General features: G+C 36.7%; 4 protein-coding genes across 4 annotated transcripts in view; 1 reads left to right on the top strand and 3 right to left on the bottom strand.

Annotated features, from left to right (window-relative positions):
* Nucleotides 1-1,105: 1,105 nt before the first annotated feature.
* On the bottom strand, nucleotides 1,106-3,586 carry LOC144441886 (polyunsaturated fatty acid lipoxygenase ALOX15B-like). Its single transcript, XM_078131132.1, has 5 exons — nucleotides 3,335-3,586; nucleotides 2,722-2,810; nucleotides 2,348-2,521; nucleotides 1,662-1,825; nucleotides 1,106-1,259 (listed from the first exon to the last, which is right to left on the bottom strand). The coding sequence occupies exons 1-5, from the start codon at nucleotides 3,537-3,539 to the stop codon at nucleotides 1,145-1,147; spliced, it is 747 nt and encodes a 248-aa protein (XP_077987258.1). The 5' UTR covers nucleotides 3,540-3,586; the 3' UTR covers nucleotides 1,106-1,144.
* A 1,037-nt stretch (nucleotides 3,587-4,623) lies between these two features.
* Nucleotides 4,624-6,259, bottom strand: LOC144441914 (hydroperoxide isomerase ALOXE3-like). The gene is made up of 3 exons (XM_078131172.1): nucleotides 6,135-6,259; nucleotides 5,410-5,505; nucleotides 4,624-4,872 (listed from the first exon to the last, which is right to left on the bottom strand). Exons 1-3 carry the CDS (start codon nucleotides 6,246-6,248, stop codon nucleotides 4,654-4,656), a joined length of 429 nt encoding a protein of 142 aa, XP_077987298.1. The 5' UTR covers nucleotides 6,249-6,259; the 3' UTR covers nucleotides 4,624-4,653.
* A 694-nt stretch (nucleotides 6,260-6,953) lies between these two features.
* LOC144442644 (polyunsaturated fatty acid 5-lipoxygenase-like) lies at nucleotides 6,954-9,810 on the bottom strand. Its single transcript, XM_078132022.1, has 4 exons — nucleotides 9,251-9,810; nucleotides 8,558-8,602; nucleotides 7,687-7,812; nucleotides 6,954-7,055 (listed from the first exon to the last, which is right to left on the bottom strand). Exons 1-4 carry the CDS (start codon nucleotides 9,743-9,745, stop codon nucleotides 6,954-6,956), a joined length of 768 nt encoding a protein of 255 aa, XP_077988148.1. The 5' UTR covers nucleotides 9,746-9,810.
* Nucleotides 9,811-11,627: 1,817 nt separating this feature from the next.
* LOC144442581 (dynein axonemal heavy chain 2-like) overlaps nucleotides 11,628-17,271 on the top strand; it is a 66,245-nt gene continuing 60,601 nt past the window's right edge. The window contains exons 1-7 of the mRNA XM_078131962.1: nucleotides 11,628-11,697; nucleotides 12,855-13,042; nucleotides 13,695-13,852; nucleotides 14,245-14,593; nucleotides 15,329-15,493; nucleotides 16,115-16,353; nucleotides 17,036-17,227. Coding sequence (XP_077988088.1) covers nucleotides 12,871-13,042; nucleotides 13,695-13,852; nucleotides 14,245-14,593; nucleotides 15,329-15,493; nucleotides 16,115-16,353; nucleotides 17,036-17,227 — 1,275 coding nt within the window. The 5' untranslated portion in view covers nucleotides 11,628-11,697; nucleotides 12,855-12,870. The remainder of the gene's footprint in view (nucleotides 11,698-12,854; nucleotides 13,043-13,694; nucleotides 13,853-14,244; nucleotides 14,594-15,328; nucleotides 15,494-16,114; nucleotides 16,354-17,035; nucleotides 17,228-17,271) is intronic.

Here is a 17,271-nt window from a genome sequence, read left to right as displayed (position 1 = left end):
ATCATCGTAATGACAACACTGATATTTAAGTATGCGGTTGCTTTACTAGTATAATACTAGCACTAGTAGCCGTAGATGTTAATGATTGGTAATTATAACTATGTATTTGATGTAACATTAAGACCAATTGTACTGCTTCGAGCAGTGCATTCCAAATTAAGAAGTCACTTTTTAATATTTTTGAATTTAATGTTCTTTATTTGAAAGCCATCCTTAAAAAACACAATAAGTTTCTTATAGCACCTTACAAATCATGCACGTGCATGAACACATTACAGTTTGGACACTTCATACAAAACGTCTGAATATTTATTTGAATTCAAAGGTACGTTTCCCATTTTAACACAGGACACAAAATGACAAAACCAATATACATGTACACAAGATAAAAATATACAGGCAAAATAAGGTAACCTTACGATTCATCATATCAAAACAATTAAGGGTGTAGGTGTAACTTAGTGAGAGTGCAAGAAAATCGACTATATGCAGATTTTATTGTCACTATTCCAGTGACGAAACGATGGAGTATGGGATAGTTGTCGGGCAATCAAGTGAAACTTATTTAATTTGTCCACGGCCAGTACACCACACAAGAATTCAAAAGTATATATATCTTAAAACTAACAGAATCAGCAAGATATACTCTCATATTTCGGCAATCTAACAGGATGAAAATTATAATTACAGCAAAATCTGTTTAAATATTACAATCCCTTTAAGTTGGTATTTACACCTTCGAAGCAGGAGTTTATTGACCTTCGCCGTCGCGCTGATTACCATCCACGTGAGTATCCCACAGAAAGGTATACCCGTAAGGTATGTGGCACCCAAATGGGCCACTTCTTCACGCCAAATTCCCTAAACACTGGTCGACTTTTCATCTCAAAATTCCCTAATCATGGGTTGATAACATGGGAAACGTCTTCATGCATTAGAAATACGTGACAGCACCAGAAAGGTTTGTTTGCGACTAGAAATCTCTATAGCAACGGGTCTGTTTTGGATTATACATGGTTAGATATAGACAAGTCAGGTGTACATGGGTAGCTGTTGTGAACTTTGACCGCACACCCCAACATCGATCTGAAAACCTTGCAGTCTGACGACTCTGGTGCCATACTGATGACGTAGTGACTGTTGTTTATATACTTGGTGCATTTGGTATACAGGTAGGATGAAGACACAAGTATGGACTCTGCCTCTGTTTATTTCTCTCATTGATTAACTTTCCAACCTTTATCAGATCTTTTGCAAATCTAGAATAAAACCACAATACCACGTACACATTACAGTCATATTGAATAGATTACCAACCATTATGCACGCATTAAATTGTGATATTGGCCTCGCTGGGATGGGTTATTATTTAAATTATACATCACCGAACCAAATATAAACGCAATTCCAATATTTTCTTTTTTCTAGTGGGAAGCCAATAGTAGCTGGAACATAAGTTTAACGTTGACATTAATTGTTGGCATAAGAGCCTTGAAGCTCGCTTGTCACTTTTGTCTGTGAATGTGAACACATAGGACAATACTTTCAGAGATATATGAATTGTATTTTTGGGAAATTCTCATGAATTCTCCAACTACTTTACTTTCGGCTTTAAATTAAAGTAATTAAGCTGTGATAAATTTGAAAAAAAGTGTTCTTACTCCTCAGTGGCGTTTTGTCCTATAGGATCGTATTGATAGCGAATGTCAAAGTCACCAAGTGTTTTTGTACTCCTCTCACTGAGAATGTTGGTGATAACCATGATGTCTAGAGTTTTCAATTTGTCTGGTAAATGTTGTAATATGTCCTCCTCAGTCACATCATCCTGTAACCAATTGAAGCTTGTCATTGTAACATTAAAAGCTCAACATAGCTTGCAACACACACACACACACACACACACACACACACACACACACACACACACACACACACGCACACACACACACACACACACGCACGCACGTACGCGCGCACACACACGCACACACACACACGCACATGCATACATACATACATACATACATACATACATACATACATACATACATACATACATACATACATACATACATATATACATACATACATACATATACATACATACATACATACATACATACATACATACATACATACATACATACATATACATACATACATACATGCATACATACATACATGCATACATACATACATACATACATACATGCATACATACATACATACACACACAAACATACATACATACATACATACATACATACATACATACATACATACATACATACATACATACATACATACATACATACATACATACATACATACATACATACATACATACCTTGCTTATAGGTGGATTTCCACGTAAAATACTGGGATAACAGGCAGGAAAACCATAGGAATCATATTGTTGTGAGTTTGCAGCCGAGTAACCGACACTACTAACGAATATTATTGACGTCACTGTCTGAATCACATCATCCATTGCAGTGAACTGACCATTACCAGGAACACCCTGAAAAGATAACATGACGTCATAACATGGTTTGCCGTAAAGATGACAGTAGTTTACGACGATACGTGTGTGAGTACGCTAGCGGTAGTGAAGGGGAGACAAAATCATGCAATATAAATACAGTGTATATACTAACAAGGTAATATATTACATTGTGTTTTCAAGTAATCAGGTTTTTTAAAAAAAAAATGAATTCTCACCTTGATACCAAATCCTTCGGGTGGCTCTGCGATCATTTCTTTGGTCCAAGCCTGTATCTCGTGGTCATTCAAAAGGTCTGCTTTTGTATCTGTATCAAAATGACGTCATCATATTTATGTAAATGAATTGTCCAATTCTCACCTAGTGAATATATTCGCCATCACTCCTGTTACAGTATATTAATTGGGTCCACTAAAAGGTTGCTATGATATTTGTATTGGTAATACTACCTTTACAAACTAGAAGATTTCTCAAAAACGTATCGATACAAGGCAATTAAATTATTGTGAAATAATGTTGAAATAGGCTTGGGATATTTACTCTCATAATTTTGTACCTTTTGTTGGCAGTTACCTGGCCCTAGCAGTTACCTGGCCCGTACGTCACTTCCGCCTAAGTTTAGGCTAATGAACAGCTTCGTAATGATAAATGGAAGTGAATGAAACCAATGCATTTTATCTCATTAACATCCAAGTTTTTACTAAACACAGTGAAATTATAAGGTATTCTTTCCCTTTAAACTACAAAATATATGCATTCACATACGGGATAAATTTACATAATACTAGTAATGGCTGTGGATGTTTCTCTACAATACGAAATTTCACCTACCATAATGACCTTCGATGACCTTTGTGACGTAACTGAATATGGTGTTATAGAGTAGCATTGCGTCATCCCTATAGTGGTAATTTGGAAGTACATTTGCACTGCTGACACCCCTGGCTAGTAGGTCATTGGGTAGTGTTCCTTGTACGTCTAATCTCCATTCATTCCACATTCGGCGGATAATCTCAAAAGTTCCAATTTGTCCCATAGTCGTACATTGATCTATCCAGCCATCGAAGCTTAGCAAACGTCCTAAAGCTAATCTATTACAGGTATATAATAAGGAAATGAGTAAGGGAAAAAACTGATCAATTTGAAACAGAACACATCAAATATCCTTACTATGAGTACATGTATAATAACTGAGACATCTTAAAGTGTAGTAAGTCAAGTCAATTGCAAGCCAAGTCAAGTCAAGTCAAGTCAAATGAAGTCAGGTCATGTCAGGTCAAGTCAAGTGAAGTCAAGTCAAGTCAAGTCAGATCAGGTCAGGTCAGGTCAAGCCAGGTCAAGTCAAGTCAAGTCAGGTCAAGTCAGGTCAGGTCAGGTCAAGTCAAGTCAAGTGAAGTCAGGTCAGGTCAGGTCAAGCCAGGTCAAGTCAAGTCAAGTCAAGTCAGGTCAGGCCAGGTCAGGTCAAGTCAAGTCAAGTCAGGTCAGGTCAGGTCAAGTCAAGTCAAGTCAAGCCAAGTGAAGTCAGGTCAGGTCAGGTCAAGTCAAGTCAAGCCAAGTGAAGTCAGGTTAGGTCAGGTCAGGTCAAGTCAAGCCAAGTGAAGACAGGTCAGGTCAGGTCAAGTCAAGTCAAGTCAAGTCAAAAGTCAAGTCAAGTCAAGCATAATCCAAAGAATGGCTATTGCATGAGAACATTTACTGCTAAATATTTATACATGTGTTTCTCATTTATTGTAGGCAGTACCTACGTGTTGAAAGTAAAATTAAAGAAATAATCTAGAAAGAATGAGAACCATCATACGTATCTTAGCAAATTGATTGTTAGGTTTTCATTCTTTGATTTTTTTAACATTCCATTCTGTTTCTTTTTTTAAAATTGTTTTTTGAACAATATATTTTGTTTTGCCCCATAAACAACTGAATTGCTTTCATCCACTGGTGGAAGTACGGTGGCCAATAAGGAACACGACAAACTTTCGTCATATGAAGGAAACTTTAATCCGAGAGCAAAATAAAAGTTTCATTCAAGCATTGAAGTTATGCTCGCGAAATATAGAACTTTTTTTCAAATGACTAAACTTTGTTGTGTCACTTATGGGCCACCGTAGGGAAAGACATGCGAAACCTTCGGCTATAATATTGCCGGTTGGTACTCACTCATTAATTGCCATTGTGTAGAAAAAATGTGGCGCTAATAAACGAAAGACTGGGTGTGACGGTGACAGGTTCCTGTGTGTACAGACGGCGAATGATTCAACTACGACATGTGTAAATGCTATATGTGTACTGGCTTGGTGTATGGCTGCATCAGCGTTATTGTAGTACATTTTAGCTAACATCCACGTGTACTCTGAATCCGTTGGTAGAAATACCTACAGAGTCAACAAATAAACCAAATACAATAATATCTTCATCTATATCCACATCGTGCATGAAAACATGGTCGTCATAAATACTAGTGATTCGCTGTATTGATGGCAGATATGTTGCTTTATCGCCAAATTACTTGACAAGTGTAAAACTGTTTTTTTTCTTTCTATTTCGTGTTAGACATAGACAGTGGAGGACCCCCTCTATTCTTCAATTGAAATTACGTTTAACAACGGTTACCCCGGATTATTTCATCTCTATAGATTAATATTTCATTTTGGCCGTTGATAGTTATTGTGTCCCTTGAACCAAGTAGTCCCATTGTATTGGGCCTTGCCAAGTAACTGCCAACAAAAGGTACATAATTATGAGAGTAAATATCCCAAGCCTATTTCAACATTATTTCACAATAATTTAATTGGAATTAAATACCCAATATCAAAATGTACATTCCTTATCAGTGCTTGTAGAAAGGAAGAAAACTTACACTTAACTTGACTAATATAATCAACTTGATGAGAACAGAGAGTGGAACTTACCGGATTATACGGTCCCTTTTCCTGGTGCAGTTGAATTGCTATGGGAACAAACTCTTCCTTTGCAGTTACAAAGAATAAACTCATTGGAGCACATATCTGAAATTGATTAGCATTGTAATCTTCAGAAGCCACTTTTACGTATGTTGACTTTGATCAATGTTCCAAGGTAAAAGTGAAAGCTGTTAATTACCCCTCCCCTCCCCCAAAATATTTCAAAATGCACATTGACACTCGAGCCTTGCCCTATCACATGACGGTCACATGATAATCTTTCCTCTCCCTACACTGTCATATAACAAACACTATTCTCCCCACGACACAAAATTAATATTAAAAGTTATGATTTATAATGCCGACATCTATGACGATTGTTGTATGGGGGAAGGGTAGTTAAACATAAAATTAGCTTTGACATGTCTCCACTGTAAATCGAGTGTTCCAAACATTACAAGGTCGTTTCGCTTTCTCCCTTAATTGAATGAACATTTGCCTTCCATTGGGTTGGTAGAGCTGTACCCGTCCCACTAACAAAGCTTTGTTCTCCTCTCTCGCGGAAGATTGTAATATTTTAATTACAAACGGTGTTTTTCCTCGAAAGGTTTTGTTGGTTTCACCTCTACCAAAGTATTTTGGAATTGAAAAACCAAAACTGTTAACATTTTAAATGATTCAGAACTCAACAATGCATCAGGTGACGTAAGAATAAATTTATGATGTAGACTCACCTTTCTGCCATCAGAACACGGAAGATTGTCAAGTATCCTTAAGTTACAGATATAAAGTCTCTGTTGTTTGATAGCTTCCTTTAGTGATAGATTTTCCAATAACGGCTTCACCATGTCTTCGGTCACGTCAAAACTGTAAGAAAGGGTGTATAATAGCATGCATGTTGTTTTTGCAAAATAATCTGTTGATACGTTTTCAAACTTAACCACGCCAGTTGCCCATAACTATACGCATAGACGACTGAAGATGACATTTATTGATAATTGAATCATTAACACAACTTTGCTAAACTGTTACATATAGTTGTACTTATTTCATCGAATAACAGATTCATTCACGAGGTTGGCATTAAGCCGAGGTCGAGAAATGTGTGTGTATGTGTGTATGTGTGTATGTATGTATGTGTGTGTGTGTGTGTGTGTGTGTGTGTGTGTGTGAATGTGTATGTATGTATGTATGTATGTATGTATGTATGTATGTATGTATGTATGTATGTATGTATGTATGTATGTATGTATGTATGTATGTATGTATGTATGTATGTATGTATGTATGTGTGTGAGTGAGTGAGTGTGTGTGTATGTATGTGTGTGTGTGTGCGTCTCTCTCTCTCTCTCTCTCTCTCTCTCTCTCTCTCTCGCCCTGTCTGTCTCTCCTTCACCAGCACCAGCACCTCCTCCTCCTCCTCCTCCTCCTCCTCCTCCTCGAGGCAAGTTAATTGTAACTTGTTACGCCTTCATGAGTCTCATAATTATCGGAAAATCGGGATAATCTACACGATAAGTTCCAAAATGATATTATCTTAAAGTTAATTCTACTCACTTCTGTGGGATTTCCGTACATAATTTGATCATTGTTGGGTTGCATCCACTTAAACGCTGCATGCCAAACACAGAATCTTGCCTCCAATTAAAAATACCCTAGACAGTAAAAATAACAATAATGGTGATATAATAAGCTACAGCATTTCAAAACAATGCCTTTGTATCATTGGATCGTCGAACGAGAAAATGAATGTAAGTTACGTCTAAAACCTAAAGTTAGTTTGGTAAAAATTACTTTTTGCAAAAATTAACATCGTCAGTTTACATTAAACCAATGAAGTTTGTAATAGATATGTTTATGTTGTATAAAGGGAAATGATAGGAATATTAGCGGACAATAAACAAAGTTGACTACACATTTCTACACATATATCTCAAAAGAATATTCATTAGCTCATAGTTTCTACCTCTGTTCTCCTTGTATCTTATACCAAATACATTTAGCAAATCCGTTCAAACTAAATAACAAGTATATTTTAGTCTAGCATGGATGTATGGAACACTTATTTGCCACGGTAGATGCCATGGTGGCGCAGACACATTTGATCATTGTCATTTAACAGACAGCCATCGTCAAAATTCATTTCTCACGGTGGTAATATAAATAATAATCGTACAAGGAGCCGGAGAAATTCAGTGCGCCCCCAGCGACGAAATCTCTCAATCTATGACCACGTTTAAACAGTGACCACCTGTTGATACAATACGATTGTTTGGAATTACGAACCTCTGGGAGTGGAAATTTCTTATCGTAAATATCATGTAACTCATGTAGATTGTTCCACTCTTTAGTAGTCCCGTTAGTTATCTGTCTTTGTAGCAATAAGTCGTACTTCTTCTTAAGTAAATCACACTGAAAGTAATATAAACAAATACTAACGATTTATACGAGGTATATTCAGTACATCAACATCTCCTGACGAGTGATTTACTCACGAAACAGGCTTGTAGAGACGAAAAACCCGACTTGATTTTCTTCTACCCTCAACATATATATATATATATATATATATATATATATATATATATATATATATATATATATATATATTTTTTTTTTTTTTTTTTTTTTTTTTTTTTTAATTTTTAAAAAAAATTTTTTTTTTTGGTAGTACTGGAACTCTTTCTTGGTTGTAACTCGGAGTTTCACGCATTGTGCGATCATCAGACAACTGATGATCGCACTATGCGTGATACTCACCGAGTTATATATATATATATATATATATATATATATATATATATATATATATATATATATATATATATATATATATATACATACTATTGTATATAAGCATTTCCATTTGAATATATAGAATAAACAGTAAAGTGTTTCCTCTCCAAGACGTTTCGCTCAGGCTTTGTTGAGCTGCCTTAGTAGGCCCAATCCATCATAAGCTATTAATTAGTATGAGATGGATTGGGCCTATTATGGCAGCTCAGCAAAGCCTGAACGACACGTCTGGACCAGAAACACTTTATTGTTTATTATGTATATACAATATATATACATATACGTTTAGACACATATAGAGTTTTAGACACATATACAAGTAGAGACGTGTTCTATTCCATTATGATTTAGACAGGCTTACCATGTATTCGCCGCTAAATCTTTCATCCATGGACAAATCCTCCACCTAAAATGTATGTAAATCACAAGTACATGGATGTAAATACTAACAAATATAACAATATCATAATAGTTATTATGAAATAATTGGAAAGTTGAGTTGTCAAAAATACAAACAATATTATATATATATATATAATGAAGGCGTCTATATATACCTACACGTAATAATATATTGCAATGCAATACGATAAACAATAATACAATACAATAATTACAATACAATAAAATACAATACAATACAATACAATACAATACAATACAATACAATTTTGTATTCACAATTCAAGTAACAACTCCTTTTACATTAAATCTACTGAGACTACAATCAACGTATCTAGTACATCCATGGTACAATGGTTTATGTCTTTCTTTGTACCTATCTTTACATATTCTACCTTTGGTAATTCCCAAGGGATCAACCGTGACGTTGCTAGGATAGCCATGGTACCATGTATTTTTGACGGCAAATGTATCATAGCTCGAGTCTCTTTCGTATGATAGCCAGATACTAGCTCTGGCTTTATACGCTGCGGGGTTTCAACACGCCTTCTCGAGAAGACGAGAAGACGTGTCGAAACCCGCAGCGTATAAATCCAGAGCTAGCCAGATATATACATGATACTCGTCTATCGAATTCCGGGATTAATCTTACCTGGGGTGGAATACCGGGAGCTTTTGTGTGGAATGCATACATAATTTTTTTCTCCGACAATTCCCTTTTTCTTTGAATCGGGTTTGGATCGTCCTGTGGAAGGCAGCAGTCGTAGCGACGAAGGAATAAATGTCTGTATGCCTTCAGCCATCGTTGCAGTGGAAACATATACCGTTCACCGTTTGAACAGTTTTCAATTTCTATCACATCAATGTAGATATCATTGTCGCCTTCATTACTTTCTCGCCAAAGCTCTATTTTGACGACAGAGTTGAAATTCTGTAAATTAGAAATCGGAAAACGTCTCTTTTTGGTTGAATTGGCGCGAACCTTTCTTGTGTATTCGTATTTGAACGGTCTTGATGCATCTCCTCTGTCGTTATAGAGAATAAGATAAATTCTGCCTCCGTACTTCGTAGTTTTGTACACAGACGTGGAAATATGTAATATGTAGTTCCATCCACGAGCGGCTGACGTGGTTTCAGCGTTCCCCATGCTGTGTATATTCAAGACAGAAACACACGATGTTGTTGAAATTAACAATACAGTTCTATTTTGCGAAAATATACCAGCACAAAAGTCACACTCGATAACATCTGTCGTCAGACGTATGCTTGATACGGGGTGAAAGGTCACACAACTGCAATAACAACAATAGAAATGAACCATATGTTACATAGTCATATTGTGGTTGTTGGTAATAATAGCTCACTAAACGTTGTAAAACGATAGAGCAACAAGACGTGTGTCAACACAAATCCCTTGTGGATAATGATTTTACTGATTTTAATCCCTGGGATCTGTGAATCATTATGAATTGATCATTATACTCAACAAATGCCAGGGCAACCTGTGGATTGAGGTATCAACCACAGGGACATGTAGTAATGTAAACACAGTGACTCTGTGTTTGTATTAGGCTGCATTCACAAATAATGGCCAGGGGGGTCGGAGGAATTGAGGGGGGACTTGAAAATTTGGAGGATGGTGGAGGGGGGGGGGCTTGAAATTTTTTGGCAAGGTATGTATGTATGTATGTATGTATGTATGTATGTATGTATGTATGTATGTATGTATGTATGTATGTATGTATGTATGTATGTATGTATGTATGTATGTATGTGTGTGTGTGTGTGTGTGTGTGTGTTGTGTGTGTGTGTGTGTGTGTGTGTGTGTGTGTGTGTGTGTGTGCGCGTGTGTACACATGTGTATGTGTGTGGCTATATATATATTATAAAAATAAATGTGTGTGTGTGTGGGGGGGTGAAAATGTCTGACCATGTGGAGGGGGGAGGTCTGAATTGTTTTGGGTTATAAAAGGGGGGGGGGGGTACTTTGCAATGGTGGCAGCGGTGGGAAGTGGATTTGGAACTGATTATTTTTTTCCTTTCCTTTTTTAAAATATATTTATTTCGTAAATTCAAAATTTCGTCAATTATAACTATCCCTTTATTTGTTTGTTTAAGATTTTGTTTACCAAAATATGTTCTTTTATTATTGATTGATGTAAATAACTGTCCTCTTTACGGCAACACCGAACTCACGTTTGTTTCGTTTAATTTTCGTTGCGTCAGCAGAAAAAGTGCCCTCATGCACGAGTATAAAGTTGGCGTCAGATTCAGATTCAGATTCAGCTAGCGTCATATTGAGCGTCATATTGAGCGTCAGATAGCCTCAGATCCGAAGACACCCGACGGACTCAATCATACCTGAAATAATACTGTTGAGACTACAGGGAAAGATTCCGCTTCACAGCCTTTTGATGGAAGTTGGAATGTCTCTGCTTGCACAATTTTTATTTGCGAAAAATATGTGAAATAGAGTTGAAATACTTGCAACAGAGACATTGATAGCCCCAAGTTCAGCCACTGTATGTTCGTTGGTTGATATGTTTTGCCAATAATGTCATGGTGTCAGTAAAAGCCGGGAGTAAAAGCTAAGTTTACATGTGTAATATGTTGTCATTTTTAAAAATTTGAATTTAAAATTTAAAAATTGTGCAAGCAGAGACATTCCATCGTCCATCAAAATGTTGTGAAGCAGAGTCTTTCCATGTAGTCTCAACAGTATTATTTCAGTTTTGATTGAGTCCGTCGGGTGTCTTCGGATCTGAGGCTATCTGACGCTGAATCTGACGCTCAATATGACGCTAGCTGAATCTGAATTTGAATCTGACGCCAACTTTATACTCGCCCCTCATGCCCTGTACTGGCTTGGGAGATTGTTTCTTCGGTGTCTCTTGTCAATTTCAGCTCATCGTAACTACGCCCTCTACGACAGGGACAGGCTAAGCCTAGTTACTAAGTGCTGTTGCTAAGAAGTCGCTGATGTCTGTTTTGGTCACAATTTTCCAGAACTGATCGTTTTTAAAGAAGAAAATCGACGCATTTTGGTACAAATGGAATATAATTAGACTGCAAGACCATTCTAGATACAAAGATCCAACTGTAAGTTCTTTTTATTACGATATTCGTGTTGTTTATGTCGAGTTCAGTACGGTTCAGTTATGACGATGGTCGCCATTTTGGATTCCGCGAGCTGTGTCAAAAGTTTGAGTGAAAGCTCCGTGAAGTCTGCGTAGTTCTATCAAGTTAGGCTCTGTGTAGATCGAAGAGCTGTTGTTTTTCACGCGTTTCCATGGCCCCTTGTCAGGTTTGCAGATCTGAAGAAGTCCAAGTTGCACAAATTAGATATACACACTTTTATCATCAGGTGACTCGATCAATAATGGATTAAATGCACATTACACAGCTCAGTTATTTCTTCGAACACCTTTCACAAATTGTGCCCGTCATTTTTTATATCGTTTACAGGCAGTATGTATTGGAAGTGTTGACATGCCAAAAAACATATTTTCTTAAGTTTAGGAAACTGCAGACTTGCCAATAGTAAATTTGTCAATTTTGCACGATAGAGTCACAATCAAAACTTTATCGATAGTCTCTACAATTTACAAAAAGTTAAATTGATTTGTTTGGGATTAGATTTGTCACTTCAGTTTGTTTTTAATGACAAATGATTAGTTTTCATGATGCCTCGATTTTCTAGACGATGGATAATAATTTATGTATTTTTGAGGTACATTGATAAAACAAAGACAACTTGGTTTGAATCAGTGTCCATAAATTATATTAAATGTAAATAATTTATCGATTTGATATGACTATGCATATGTATAGCAATTGAGTTTGAACTGTAAAAAATGGGGTGTGGTGGTGGTGGAGGGGGGGGGGGTAATCTTGCTGCTTCATATCCTTATCTGTACTCAATAGGGAACTTGCAAACCCGCCATGTCGAATGTTGCATCATGGAAAATGTGATAATAAATACTAATCAATTAGTATTGTAAACAATGTTGATACTTTGTCTGTAACTACAAATCCACAAATGATCAGCTCGTAGTAACTTACCCTAACCATATGATTGTGTGAGGTTTATTTTATCAGTAGCTCCAGATTAGATATCATGATAACCACAAATAATCCCATAGTCCTTTGCATCTGAGCATGCTCAGTCTGGATTGCAAGTTCCCCCTTCATACCATCTTTCGGTTGGACTAAAACATATATAACTTGACCATCAATTTGTATATTTCTTGATACAGGTGAAAAATTACAAAGATGTCAGAGCAAGGTGAAACAGCACCAGGTTCTGAAAAGAATGCTACCCCTGCACCGTCAGATGTTGTAAGTCAACAAGGTGGTGCTCAAAGTGACAGTCCAGAGGTATCAAAGATTGGTGAAGGATCTGATGCTGGAACTGGTAGAGCCTCTAGATCATCCAAAGTGTCAGGTAGGATAGTTCATCAACATGCATATAACAATATACAACCCATTTCATGTTAGTGTTCACTGGCTTTATTTGATATAACCACACAGAAACCAATAAGAAACTACAGATTGTACACTTTAAGATAGCAAGCTGCAATTGCTTGCTACATGTTGTCTATATTGAAATAAACTATTGAAATTAGACATTCTGCAAGTAGACACAGATATGTTGGCACCAATGTTGTGATGTCTGTCTGATGATGTGCACAGTTCATTCATTTCATTTAAACAAAATGTTTCAAGAAACTGTATTTATTCAATCTTGCTATCTTAAATTGGCCATATGGATGGAAATTGGCTATTTTTTTATTTGGGAATTTTAATTGATAAAACAACCCATACTACATTTTTTATACTTTTATAAAAAGGCTAGAGATTTCTTCTAACGGTGATTAACTTAATATATAGAAAGACTCGGTAGTGAGGCCTTGGGACCATCGTATGGAATGTTAATTATAAGAGGTAAATCACCGCAATAAGTACATTGGAGCTGATAGGCTAAATAAGATACAACATACATATATTTAAGTTTAACAAAATAAAGTTAAATACATGTATGTTTTCTTCTAAAACAAATAAATAAATATGTATAATAATAAATGTTTCTTTTTTAGGTCCATTAAGTTTGGCAGGTGATGGGGACCAGCAATCAATGGTGAATGGTGAACTTGTACCGGCAGTTGACGGAGAACTGGCTGAAGTTGATGAAAATGGAGAAGTAGAGGTATTGGAGACTGAACCTAAGGAACCCACCCCTGAACCTGTAGATTTGGTAAGTCTTGATAACACTGATGATTAGTGGTGGTGGTGGTGGTGGGGGTGGCGGTGCTGATGGTAGTGGTAGTGGTGAATGTGAGTTGGGAGTGTTATCTTTTACAAGGCGGTGCTAAATTCAAATTACAAGTAATACATTCTCTGACAATAAGTAAAATCACCAATGTTCTGAATTAATATTCTTTTATAAGGTGGAGGCAAAATAATCTGGGACATACCTCCAACAAAGACCTTTGTGAACGGTACATCTCAAAATATGAGAATGTATGGTAATGTTTGCAGAGAGAGATCCTTATGAATTGTTATGCAAATTAGACACCGTCCTGTCAATCTCTCCTGGGGAGAACCCTGACATTGATAGTCTGTATTTGTATCTTTTCGAACTACTAGAAAATCTTGGTGAAAGAAAGAGCGATCTTGACAGGTCTGAAGAGTGATATGTGGAAAGAGGAACATGACCTGGCCATTGATAAATTCCTACAATCCAATGGAGCTAACAGATTACTAGTTATATACCTTGATTCATTGAATGGACTGGTAGCTGATAGTAACATACCAACCAATACAGTTGATGAGATGTCATATTTTATTCGAACAGAGGGTGATCCTCTGACAGCAGACAATTTTCTAAAATGTGTACAGTATGGTACTGTACATTGTGGTCACATTGAAAGTCTATTGAGACTTATGCATGGAATCTATTCACCAATCTTTATTGAGAATAAGTCATGGCCTGACAGTATCCTTTTCAGAAATGGAGTCTGAGATTTCCCTCTCTATGTACTTGATGTTTGGATCAATGTACTATGAGGATTATAACTACCAGTGCTGCCCAGCCTGTACAGTGATAACTAGACACTAAAGTTTATACTCTGAGATTTGAAATATCATGTGTTATACATTCAGTGCTACATAGTATGTGTAGTCAGTCATATAGTCTGTAAGGTGTGCCATGACAGGGCGCCCTCACGCAGCGGTCAACCCCCTCCCACTATGGGACACCGATGAGGGCAGAATGACATAGTGTATCTTACAGTCTATCAGTCATATATCCTGTGGAGTTTCAGATATAATTATACAACTCATAACACTCAAGTAAAACGTTTACATGATTTGCCACAACTGTTTATAGCATCAATATCAAATGTAAAAGTATGCTGTTTCAATTGCCACAATCATCAGCCCAGTAAGTGGTGTCTCTCAATGTAATCAATCTATAAACAATGTTAGCAGTGCAAAGCAAGTAAATAGTCAATTATCATCACTGTAATCAGTCAGTAGTTTGTTAGTTGACCACATTCTTTATAAATCTATGTCTTTGTAAAGACAGTGAATAGCATATCAATACTTTAAAAAGTTCATACTCACTTCTTGTCAAAAGAAATTATGTGATAACTCAAAATTGAATCACAGGAACAAAGTGTTAGACTCTGCCAGTTCTTCTTGTGTTTGTTCCTTAACCATGTTTCTTTAGGCATCAAGAATGACTTTTCAGCTCAGTTACATCGATTCATGGCAAGTTTGACAGACACACATTACAAGATGCAAGGACATACAGTGTTGTATATACCTAATGAAGGATTACATATAACACCTGAGAAAGCTGCCAAGGATAAAGAACTTGTACAAAGATTAGAAAGTAAGCAAGTATCGAAAGTAGTAGATAACAATATATTTTACTACTCTCATTACAATGTTGTCGGTGGCCGAGTGGTTAAACCACTTGCCTCTTACCACTGCGGTCGGGGTTCGAAACCCATTCAGGGTTCGATTAAATTTACCAAGCTGTAAGTAAGAAGAGTGTCGTTCAGTTTGACTCTACTGAACAACGCAGGTTTTCCCCGGGTACTCCGGTTTCCTCCTGCATTAACACTGAACCAATGAGGGATGGCCCTCACTGGACTTCTTGGGAGACAAGTGTTTATATGCTTAAAGAACTATCCAGTATAAATAAAGATTATTATATTTTCATAAGGCAACTGAACCGAGGTTGAATCCATTATAGGCATGGTGAAGTGCACATGTGTGCATGTAAGTGCTCTAAAGTAAAATAAAACCTCAAACAGAGCTGGGCCGATTGTAGTGAAACTTTGTGATGATGTTATTATGGGTGTCTAGTTGGTTGATTGAGTCAAAATGGCTGGATTGGTCAAATAGAAACCACTGATCAGATGGTCTGAAATTTGTAGTGGATAGTGTGTTGTAACTTATTACATGATAATCTATCATTCTCTGAAATAGAATATATTGTGTTTTGTAGCTGCTATGGTACATTGGACCAGGCAGATCAAAGAAGTGCTAGCCAACCAAGATGCCTTTGAGACAGCAGAAAACTCTGGACCACTGGAAGAGATAGAATTCTGGAGAATGAGATGTGAAGATTTATCAGGTATCAGTGAACAATTAGGCAAGGATGGAATCAAGACTATTGAAAACATTCTAGAATTAGCCAAGTCTTCCTATGTCAAGTCATTCAAGAAATTAGCTAAACAAATCCAGGTAAGAGCTACATGTAGTACTGGTAAGCATTTGTCTGCAAAGCCTTTAGTTATCAATTCACACTGTGACAGGTGGCAGTTTGCCATGTAGTCTGTAAAATATGACATGTTATACCCCCAGGGTCATACATACCTATCACCTAAAGGGGTTGACCCATGCATGAGGGCGTCCTGTCATGACGCACCTTACAAACTATTTCACATGCAGCCATTGGTGACAATGATTTCTGACATTGGTATTATTATAGCGTATTTGTAGTTGACATGACTATTACATGCATATGATACTTAGGTTATCTTTCCATTCAGTGTTTGAACCAAATTACAGACTTAATTCCTTTGGTGGCTGTACATGCCTTCTTATGTTCCACACCACATCTTTGGAACAAATTGCCACTAGAGGTACATGTACAACAGAAATTCACAGTTAATGCCTTCAGGAACAACCTAAAATGTACTTATTCATGAAAGCTTTCAACTTATCACTGTACAGCACCTCTGAACTTTATTTCGTATAGGACACAGACGCTCTAAAGTATTTCTGATTGATTGATTGATTGATTTTTTGACTGACTGATTGATTGAGTGACAGATTGAGTGACTGACTGATTGATTTATTGATTGACTGATTGATTGAGTAATGTCAGAATGATATGTAAGTTTCCATGGTTATCTCTTGATAGGATGGTTCAGCGCAAGCACAGAGTAATCTGAAATTTCTGTCAATATTGAAAGAACCATGTGAAGAGTTATCCCAGGCTAGACCTAAAGACATCCCAGCTATGCTACCCAAATTACTCAATCTTGTACGATTAATTTGGGTACACTCTGAACACTACAAGAGTAGAGAAAGACTGACTGGACTCTTTAGAAAGGTAAGTTATGTCTTGACAATACTGATTGGTTTAGAGGCACCTGT

The sequence above is a fragment of the Glandiceps talaboti genome, chromosome 11 (assembly GCF_964340395.1).
Source record: "Glandiceps talaboti chromosome 11, keGlaTala1.1, whole genome shotgun sequence".
NCBI classification, from domain to species: domain Eukaryota; kingdom Metazoa; phylum Hemichordata; class Enteropneusta; family Spengelidae; genus Glandiceps; species Glandiceps talaboti.
Note: the sequence above shows the minus strand (reverse complement) of the source record. Positions and strands in the feature narration are given on the sequence as shown.